Genomic DNA, 11,095 nt, shown 5'->3' on the forward strand with positions numbered 1-11,095 from the left:
TGAGCAAGTAGGTATGCAGCCTTAAAGGCTTAAAGATGTCAACTAGAGGTAGGTGTGGTGGTACATGCCTTTATTCCCAGCACTCGGGAGGGGAACAAAAAGGAACTCTAGGAGGAAACCAAACCTGCTGCTAGCTGGCCTTTTAAAAATAGACAGTGTGTAATGTTCTGGTTAGTAGGACAAGATACATCCCTTAGTAACAGCAATGTTCACCCATAAGTATTGCTCAAGAAACACTTTAAACTCAACAACCTGCTCTTTCAGCCATTTATTTTTTATTTACAGTTTGTGTTCAATGCAAATCAATTCCATAACATGAGAAGTTACTATGAATCAAAGCATAAATACACAAACACAATATACAATCAAATAGGTGTACAGCATTCAGGTATGAGGCAAGGGGAGTGTTCATTCACACACACAGTAGCTTCGGGTCTGTGAGGTCACCTTGTTCCCGGGTAGGTTTCTAAAGATAGAGAAAAATGATTCTGGTTATCAAGACTACTGTGGCCTTAACAGAGACCAGAATGGGTAAGCATCAGTGTGTGACCATGCGAACAAAAGATATTTTTCAGGAAATGTCATGTTTTGGAAGAAGGTATGTGTATATCAAGGAAATTGGGGAAAACTGTAGAACCAAGCCCCCTTTCAGGCATAGGACCAATGTCAAACTATCTAAAAATATGAACTGATAACCAAAGTATTCCAAATGTGGCTATTCTGATCCATGGTTTTGTTTTTTTCTTTAAAAAAAAAAGTATTTACAGAAATTGTATAAAAGACTTTGAGAATTCAGTGAGAGTTAGCTTCCAGTCTTCACATCCCAAATGCTGGGTTTACAATTTTGGCTTCTATGCATATTTGCCTATAGAATTTCAAGACGCACAATTTCTGCCTTGCTAACAGACCACACTTTAAATTATAAAAAACCCTCAACATAAGCCAAAATAAAAAGAAGCATTTTGAAATTAGCCGAGACCAACATAATTCTGCTCTCTGGAACCAGTTTGCATAAGTGAACTTGGTACTCATGGTGAGTGAGAAAAGACAATGGGAAATGTCTACCATTTTGACTTTTGAAATCAGATTTATTCATTGGCGGCTGGATTTGGGGGTGGGTTCCAATCTGTCATTGGCTGGCACAGGTCAATTACTAGTAAAGGTCAAGTACAATGTCAGACCTAAAGCCACAGAAGTCGAGTGTAAAACGTTCATTACTGAAGAGAACATAGTTCAACAACATAGAACTTTACCTAGAGTTTAGCATATTAAATTAGTAGTAAGGAAACAACACATCAGGAATTTAAAAGTAACACCTAGTGGTTCCTTCCAACATATACATAAATAGCATCAGAGAAGCTTCTGAATATGACCTAACTGTGTTATGGCCTTATAGGTCGAATGAACCAATGAAAAATAATGGATCTCCATTCCACACCTCATCTGTATCTCTACGTCTAACCTATGCCCGATCTCAAGTGAGAGTTTTAAGTGTCCACATTTCTTAAGCCACATTCAAGGAAATCACATCAATTTTGGATGGTGTCTTCATCTTGGACATAAAACTCCAGCAGATTCAATATTGGCATGTCTCAGCTCTCAAACCCTTCACCGGTGAAATTTCAAATTTTCAGTGTTTTCTGTTGAGGTATGGTAATAGCCGATTTGATGTGGACCTGTTTCTTCCTGGTCATTTTGGACTTGTGGTTGCCATTTGGGGTGGGTCTAGAAGATGGGGAAGTCGAGACGTTTCTTGGCCTGAGTCTCTAACAGTAGAGATGTAGGAGAGAGAGAGAGAGGGCCAGGAGACCGGCTGTGGATTGCAGGGAGCTGCCACCCGCTCTGGTGGTAGCATTAGTTGAATTTGGGACAGCAGAGATACTCTGGTTACCAGAAAATGGTGTAGCAGATGTTTGGTTGCAATAGATCTAAAATACATAAGGAAAAAGAAGTCACAGATAAAATTTCAGAGCCATCCAGCTTGCTCCATTTGTACTCTGTAATAACGTTCAAGCAGATAATAATCCCTGTGGTCACAGTAGAAGTCAAACACAAGGTCTTAGGGACACTAAGTAGTCAAGCTCCACCACTGAACTACCCTCTCCAATCCCTGGTCCGTCCTAAGACTGCTTTTTCCCACACTGTTCTATTAGCCACAGTTTAAATTCTGAATTCTTACTTGGAATCATTCTCACTTGAAATCTCACCAAAATGATTCTCTTTAGTTTTAAAACTAGCTCCACAGATACCTGTGGAATAAAGAATCAAATAGTCACAACAAAAGTTCTAGAAGCCCAGGGTGGTGATGCATCTCAACACTTGGAAAGCAGAAGAGAAGAGTCAGGAGTTCCAGGCCATCTGTCTCAAAAACAAGGAGTCCTCCAGACTACATAAAAGTTTCTAGTTCTGCACAGTGTAATAAAGTATCTGCTTGGTCAAAGTTTCAGATAATATATGGATTGCCTGGTGTTGCAGGCAAGGTTTCCTGTTTCCCTAGACAAGGAGATATTTTAAAATTTTTGATCTTTAAAATACCGCAACTGAGCCAGGTCAGTGGTTCTGAGAATGAAATCTGAGAGATCTAGACCTTAAGGCCAGCTTAGGTTTTATGCCTAGACTCTGCCTTAAGAAAATAAAGCCTAGACTGGAGAGATGGCTCAGAGGTTAAGAGCACTGACTGCTCTTCCAGAGGTTCTGAGTTCAAATCCCAGCAACCACATGGTGACTCACAACCATCTGTGATGGGATCTGATTCCTGAAGAATGAGGGGAGGGAAGGAGAATATTTACATGTGGCCAAAAATTGTGGCACACACCTTAAATCTCGGCACACAGAAGCATTCAGATCTTTGTGTTAAAACAAAACAGCCCAGTCAGCACTACATGGTGAGGCTTATCTCAAAAAATAAGCAAAACCGTGTGTGTGGTGGGGGGTATAGGGACTGTGTGTCTGCACACACTTTTGTGCCGTGATTGAGATCTGTGAGTCTGTTGGGTCACAGGCCATCCAGTGTGCTGAGTCTCTGGCTTCACACTGCCTGGAAAGCATTGCCTTAAGGAAATATCTTAACATTTAACACTTAAAAGCACATATCTGCTCCTTTGAAATCTTAAAATTATAACCCTTCCCAAAACACCCCCCAAAAAATTTTGTCTTGAATTGAAAAATGGGAGCTGACCACCACCTAGGGATGTTGCTCAGTAGCAGAACATCTGCTAGTATCTTCATGCTCTTGGGCTCGACCGCCAGCACCAGGAGTTAATAATAACAATGATTAATTTAATCTGAATTTCAAAAACATATCGGAGAGTCCTTGTTCTACGGCAGGATTTCAGTTAAAATGCTCGCGCGCGCGCACACACACACACACACACACACACACACACACAGGAGCGCGCGCACAAGCGCGCGCGGCAGGGTTTAGTGTTAAATTTCACCAGCTCATTGCTGGTGACTAGCTAGACGCTGTGGCTTCTGCTTGTGTGGCAGCAACCTAGTGGCGGCATATTTCACCGCTGGTTTTGCAAGCCATGAAATGCACAGTCCGGCGAGGCACGTGATACTCTCCTTTGTCATGGAACAAAGGCTGATCCGAGTTTTCAGCCCTCACTGAACCGAGGGTTTGCCAGGGCTTGCTAGAGCTTCCGATTACAACCAAGAGGGAGGGCGCCGTGGCACCAAGTAAAGAATTTAGCCACACTTACTTTCAGCCACCCCTTGATCCAAGGATAAGCCTCCTACAGGAACATTACCTCCTTTTGTTCCACAGTCGGAAGGCCATTAAGCAAATATTGACTAAAGAAAGGTGCAAATTGTACCCAAAGTAGACTACCCACACCAAAATCCTGATCCAGTTCATTGTACTTACTGGGTGCCTACTGTGTGTAAGATAAGAAAGAGCCTGTCCTATCAGGAAGTGACATTCCCACAAAAAGAAAAACCTTAATATGCTAAGTTGTTTAAAACACGGATCCTGTCTTATGGGTACCGGAAAATAACCGTTCTTTATTTATACAAAGAGCTTTTAGTACAGCAGCAGGTGACAAAAAACAAAAAGAACTAAATAATAATGATGATGAGGAGGAGGAGGAGGATGAAAAGGAAGCCTAGTGCTCAATCTGCGTGCAAAGGTCCTCTCCAACACCATCAACAAATTTTGACATGTTAATTATTAAATTGGCATTAAACAGTTTTTCTCCAAGCTCCCTTGATTTGCTTAACCAACACTTGCCTCTCAAGGTTTCTATGGGGGAGGGGCTTGGGGAGAAGGGAATCTGAGTGAGACCAGTTTCAAGATGCCAAGCCCCTCCTTGATGGGGGTCCGGGAGGACTGAGAAAGGCCCCGAGGCACAGCCAACCCACAGCTTGAAGACAATGGGGTACAGTTACCCTGCCTGAGCTGGGGGAGACGAAGCGCGCTCCAAGCTCTTGGGCTGCTCTCCCAGGTGAGCCCGGAGCCTGGATCTCTAGGGACCAAAAACCTGACGTGCCCAACTTTTCAGGGGCGAAGCCCGAGGGACATCCCTAAGCGAACCAAAGGCTGTGGAAAGCCACCGTCTGCTTCTGTGTCCCGCCCCGGTCTCCCGGGCTCAGCTCCAAGTCTCATTCTGGGCGCGGCGCCTTCACCCTTTGGCTAACGCAGATAGAGCAGCGCCACCCATGGTGTTGGGGGGCGAGATAGGTAGCCGGGACAAATCTAAGAGAGGAAGCGGCTGTGGACTAGGACAAAGCCTGACGGAGAATCGGGACACTGAAGTTCTGACCTCCGTCTCTATGGTGCCAGTGGGTCTAGACTGAGATGGGTCCCCTAAGGTGGCCAGGGATGGAGGTGTGGGGTCTCACCGCGGGAGTTTGTGGAGTCGGGAGGTCCCTAGCTAAGCTTCAGGACTGAGGACTCCGGTGGGAGATAGAACCACAACCAGGGCTTCCTGGGCGATTTCCAAAACAGTTTGGACTGTGGAGGATGGGCGTGTGCCACGCTCCCCCGAAGGGGGCCTTCCCTTCTCTTTGTGTGGTTCGTAGGGAGCGCGAAGAGCATCCGTGGGAAGGGAGGGGGCGCTCTCTCGAAGGAGTCCACACCACGAGTTTCCCAAGTCAGTTACACAAAATTCTCTTCCTACCCCAGTGCGTGGCCGGAGGTAGGGACTTCACCCCTACAAACACACACACACACACATACACACACACGCGCGCGCGCGCGCGCCCTCAGGACTCGGCCCCATGCCACACCGAGAGCAGGGTCTCACCTGCGTGGGTAGGAGCAGTGCCAGAAGCAGCAACCCCAGCCCTAGCCTGGCCACCATCGCTCTGCCCATGTCCGCTCCGTCGGCGCGCGGGACTCTCTGGATGTTCGGTGCGGAGAGATCTGCTCGGCTCACGGGGGCGCAGGCAAGGTGGGGAGCGCGGCCGGCCGGCGGGACCTTATATACCGGGACAGCCACAATAGCCGTGACGTGCGGCGCCCGCCCACTCGTGCTCTCCTCCTCCCCCGCCGCCTCCCCGCCCCCCACCCCCTGCGCGGCTCTCGCGCTCCCTCCCCCGCCGCCTGCTCCGGGCCCCGGGTGACTTGGGATGTCCTGGGGCGGTCAGCGCGGCAGGTGGGCGGGCGCCCGGGGCTCTGGCTCCGCTAAGGTTTCCCCGGGCGGGCTGCGGGCACAGGCGCCGGCGACTCCCACACGGGACCCCGGGCGAGCACACGAACCACACAGGCCGCCCAGCCCAAGTTTCCTTTGTTTCCCCGGCCCTGCCTTCTTACCCCCCAACACGAAAAGTCGAAGCCGCGGGCGCCGCGCAGACTGCGCGGAGCTCAGGGCTGGGTTTTCTCAAGTGCCCGCTGCAAGGGGGAACTGGGCAGGCTTGTCAGGTCCCTGGGCCGTAGCGCGCGGGTTGGCGAGGAGACCCGGCGCCACCTCGCGCTGTCCCTTCGCAGCCGCGCGGCAGGGATCGCGGGGAACCCCGGGCCCCAGCCGTGAGGATGCTGGGCTGGGCGGCCGCCCCTCGCTCGGCTGCTTGCTTTGTGTCTTATTCTCCCCCCACCCCACCCCCCACAGCATCCACCCGGACCCAGAAAACAGCCAGCTGCGCACGGCCACGGGGCGGGACACTGTGAGGGACTGGCTTTAGGTCCCAATATTCTCCCCGTTTCTGGGGACGCGCTTGTTCTGTTGGAAAGCTTTCATGTTCAAGTCCTTTAACTCCAAAGTTGCCGTTTTAGTAATTTGACAAACCGATGCAAAAAGATTAGCCATCCGTCTGTTACATTTTAATGGGATCTTTCTTTCGATCCTTCTCTTGTGAGAACGTAAAAGCAAATTTTGAAATAATTTAGTGGTAGAATTTTTTTTGTGTTTTTACATTTTAATCGCAGGGTTTAGGACCTTCCTCTTTAAAGTCTAGCCCACGTGTTTTTAACAGACCGTAAGGTAAAACAAAACAAACCTAGCAACGGTGGAGATTTGTTTAAATTTCAATTTTTGCGGAACAGTCTCGTAAAAACAGTTTTATGGGAGCACGCTGACAATGGCTGCGTTAGTCTGAGCCTCACCGCGCCAGCCACAGCCGCTCAGTAACTTTCCACGTGTGAGATGTGCTTGGGCACACAGGAATTTTTGTATAGCGCCAGTGAACCTTCCTGTTTCACAGTCACCACAGTGTATAGAAAGGTCGTTCTGTGCCCAGCTTCGGCGATCTTCTCCCAAGGTGGAGCAAGGACTGACTCACCAGCGCCTAATCCCAAGGGACCGGTCTTCAGAGCTTCTCCAGGTCAGCAGGCTATGGGACGACTGGAGTTACGCCCAGCTTCCATTAGGTTTTGTCCTCGGCCTGTTTTTTCTGCCCCTCTTGTCAGCTCTCCACCACCACCACCCCGCCCCCCTTCCTCTTACTTCATCTCCCTCCCCTTTCTTGGTATTAGCTTAAGGAAATGTGCTGGTGGCAGTCGTTAACAGTACAGCCTCTGGAGCCAGGTATCCAGGTTCAAATGCTGTGAGATGCTTTTTACTTGGCAGCAAAAAGCTGGGGCTTCTTCCCCTGTAAAACGGAGATGATGGGGCTGGAGAGATGGCTCAGTGGTTACTGGCACTGACTGCTCTTCCAGAGGTCCTGAGTTCAATTCCCAGCAACCACATGGTGGCTCACAGCCATCTTAGTGTGTCTGAAGACAGCTACAGTGTACTCACATACATAAAATAAAGAAAGAAATCTTTTAAAACAAACAAAAGAACGAAGAACTGTAACCGATGAGTTATTGAGTAATTTCCCACCAGCTGTGGGAAAATCACTCCAAGTTCAAGGCCAGCCTGGTCTACATGAGCAAGTTCCAGGCTATCCATGGTTACAGAGCAGACCCTGTCTCAAAACGAACAAAGAAGGCCCGTTGTGTATGTAAGTGCTCTAGCACCTACCTCTCTTAGCTCTCTCCCTTGGCACTGGCTCCTTGGCTGGGGATAGCAGGGAACAGAAAGCGTTTACCTTCTTCCCTGTTTACCTCTCTGTGTTCTTTGTGATCTGAAAGAAACAGAGCTGAAACAAAGCCCCAAACTGATGAGGTGTACAGGATCGTCTCCACAGAATTCTGAGCAAGGCCCCCTTTTTTCAACTGCCCGAAAGCCCCCCTGGAACTTTCTGTGCTTACAGGATGTTGGCCGTTCTGTGCCCAGAAGGAGGTGTCCTGACCTATGACCTCAAGCCTCAAGTATAGGACTCTAGAAACTGACTGCTCTGAGCTGACTGTGGTTCCGTGTTCTTCCTGCCCCTCCAGCTTTTCGTGGTTTGCTTGTCTCTCAGCCAACGATAGCTCAAGCCGCTGCTAAAAGGAAGCTAACCACTTATCTCGGCTTTTCTTCAGAAAACATCCAGTTTTTATGGAGAAGCTATGGCACGGGGTGGTTTTGAAACTGGCTATTCACATATTAAGAAAGTCAGTTTCCTTTTGTTTTCTTTTTTTTCATAAAATTGTCTAAGACATTCTTTCTTGTGGCTGTTTGACAGTCACCGTGTAGCCTGGGCTGGCCTTGAACTCCGAATCCTTCCACCTCAGCCTCCAGAACGATGGGATTCCAGCATGTTAGGCATTTTGGATGTTGGTCCTGCCAACGCATACAACTCCTCTGTGCTCAATGGAGAGGAAGGCTGGCCCACCAGATGGATGCAGAACAAAAAAGACCCTGGGTCCAGCCTGTTCTGCCAGTCCCCAAGATCCTGTCTGACTTCTGAGGAGCTTCCCCACCTTACAGCACCTGGAGTGCACACCCGCCAGGTGTACCTATGTGCACGGGATGTGGCCTAACTGCACGTTTAGCAGAGTGCTCCCTCACAGGGTGCACCAAGCTGCCTCTGCTGTTGCTATGGGCATTCAGCCATGCCCCTTTCCCTCCGAGCATCTTTGTATTCTGTGTTTCTTTTCTTTTCTCTCCCTGCCCCATGTATTTACTATTTACTTCCTTTCTTATCTACATGTGCCCCAACACACATATGAAGGTCAGAGGGGTGTGCTGTCTCGATACCTTGTGGGTTTCAGAATTCGAACTCAAGTCATCAGCCTGGATGGTGACACCTTTTCCTGTCAAGCCATCTGTGTGGCTGAGTGACCTGAACTACCCCCGTGTGGCATTTTGTTTGTGCATCTGTGAGGTCAATATCACAGACAGCACCGGTATCTTTTTTTTATTCTGAGACACAGAGATGTTAAGAAACTTGGCCACAGCCCCTGAGCCAGTTATGATACCACCTCTAAAGTCACAATGTTTCCCCACCCAGGTTTCAAGTCCTTTCTGCTTAGCTAGAAAGAACGGAGCAGGAGTCAGGGTGGATGACAGAGCTCCGTGTCACAACGGCCTAGCATTTACAAGGCCCTGGGTTCGAGAAAGCAAGACTAGGTCCATCCCATAATCGCTTCACCTAGCACTCAGTATTGGGTAAATGGGGTAACATTAAAGAATAAGGCTCGTTTGCATATTGGTTTTAGAAAATAAGTCTTACTCTTCAGGAAAATATAAGATTAGATACAGAGCTAAATTATCTGACATTTTTAGCGAAAATGGGTGTGAAGTAAGATGTCAATACAATAAAGTATACTTTCTAGACTGTATTGTGCAATGACTGAAATAACCACATTTAATTAAGACCCCCTTCCACCTAATGATGCTGGTTTCACAACACTCCTTCCTTTCCTATCTCTATGCTGCTCTGCACTTGGCTGGCATTCAGTTCTTCAGTTTATCGTGGTCTTTTAGACAAGTTCTGTCTCTCCCTTTCATCAGGGCGGGGGAAGAGACAGAGTGGTATTAAGTCCCTGCTGAAGCCTGTTCAAACAGCTGCTGGCGTCTCCTGGACACTCTGTGGGGATGTGCTGCCCTCTGCTGGCCAGATGGATTGTTAGCGCTCATTGTCAAAATTGGATGGATGGATGGATGGATGGATGGATGGATGGATGGATGGATGGATGGATGGATGGATGGATGGATAAATGGATAAAATATTTTTTCATCTAATAAAAAAATCATTGAATCTTGTGCTGACAAAAAGTTCTAAATTTTTGATCCTCCGGAAGCTAATAACCTCAATGCGTTTCTTTTGGAGTTAGGTAGGTTTTTTTCTCCTATAGCTTTTTTTTTTTCCAATTTCTCCCAGATCTTCAGCTCCACCCAACAAGAAGACAACTGTAAATAGAAAAGGTTCAGACTATTTTTAGATGCAGATTAAGTAAGGTGGCCCCTGCTGAAGTGTCCCAGTGTGGAAGCATTGCTATTGTTTACGGGAATTAAATAAAAAGAAGGAACCTTCTTGATGCCTTTGGTCAATATGCAAGTTCAAAGTTTTAGGAATTGTTGTACTTCAGGGATATGAGAGGGGAGGCAGGAGAGGATGCAGCTATCGGTGTTAATATTGTATGTCCACCTCTAGCAACTCTAATGTGAAATATAGTTGAAAAATAAACTTGTACAGCCCAGTGGTGGAGCACCCTTTCATTCTAGCACTTGGGAGGCAGAGGCAGGTGGAGCTCTAAGGTTGAGACCAGCCTGGTCAACAGAGTGAATTTCAGGACAGCCAGGCTGCACAGAGAACCTCTGTCCCAAAGCATCAACTACAATAAAACTGACTTGTACAAAGAATCATGTGCAATGATTAGTTGCTATTCAGTAACTGACTGAAAAATCACATAATTATCCAAAAACTGAGCCCTAGCAAAAGAAATTAACATATCTATACTATTAAATAATATAAAGACACTAAGGATTATAAAAGAACATTATATTCTTTTATATAGTATCCATATTATGTGTATATGCATATATACTATATAGTCATGTATGTGTATGTATTGCATGAAAAAAATCTCTATAGTAAATTATTAACCTATTTTATTTTTACATGTATTTATTTGTTTACCGGGTGAGGGACATGTGAATGCAGAAAACAACTTACAGGAGTCAGTTCTCTCTTCCAGGGGGATCAAAGTCAAGGCCATCAGGCCTGTGACAAGAACCCCAACCTGGTGGACTCCAATGACCGTGTTTCCCATAGAGTTCATCATGTGCTGCCAATTACTCCTGGGCATGGGGCCGGCCCTGGGGTGTATAATTTATTATTGTATGTGTTTTATCTTCATGTATGTCTGTGCACTACGCATGTGCAGTGCCCAAGGAAGCCAGAAGGTATCAAATCCCACAGAGCAGGTGATGCTTGTGAGCACACACCGGTCCTCTGGAAGAGCAGCCAGTGCTCTTAACTGCTGAGCCATCTCTCCACCCCCAAACATTTTCCCTTTCTTTTTCTTCTCCTTTTTCTTTTTCTGTTCTAAACATGGTCTCATGTACTCTAGCTGGCTTTGACATATAGCTAAAGATTACCCTAAACTTTGTTTTGTTTTGGGGGTGGGATTTTTCTCTATGTGCTCCTGACTGTCCTGGAACTCAGTATGTAGTACAGTCTGGCCTTGACCTCACAAAGATCCACCTTCTTCTGCTTCTCAAGTGCTAGGAATAAAGGCATGCACCACTACACTCAGCTCATAATAAATTATTAAGTTTTTTAAAAGTCAGATCTATGGCATGAAAGATGGCTTAGCAGTTAGGAGCACTAGTTTCACTTACAT

General features: G+C 46.9%; 1 protein-coding gene across 1 annotated transcript; it reads right to left on the reverse strand.

The window, feature by feature from the left end:
- Positions 1-269: 269 nt before the first annotated feature.
- CD24 (CD24 molecule) lies at positions 270-5,381 on the reverse strand. Its single transcript, XM_080938223.1, has 2 exons — positions 5,247-5,381; positions 270-1,928 (listed from the first exon to the last, which is right to left on the reverse strand). Exons 1-2 carry the CDS (start codon positions 5,313-5,315, stop codon positions 1,767-1,769), a joined length of 231 nt encoding a protein of 76 aa, XP_080794349.1. The 5' UTR covers positions 5,316-5,381; the 3' UTR covers positions 270-1,766.
- Between the last annotated feature and the right edge of the window lie 5,714 nt (positions 5,382-11,095).

Source organism: Micromys minutus (assembly GCF_963924665.1).
Source record: "Micromys minutus genome assembly, chromosome: 25".
Taxonomy (NCBI): Eukaryota; Metazoa; Chordata; class Mammalia; order Rodentia; family Muridae; genus Micromys; species Micromys minutus.

What these genes read in the sequence shown, in the direction of transcription:
- CD24 (XM_080938223.1), bottom strand. Translation starts at nt 5,315, where the DNA reads ATGGGCAGAGCGATGGTGGCCAGGCTAGGGCTGGGGTTGCTGCTTCTG. An exon ending in CACTGCTCCTACCCACGCAG is followed by an intron (nt 1,929 to 5,246) that starts GTGAGACCCTGC and finishes TATGTATTTTAG; the next exon opens with ATCTATTGCAACCAAACATC.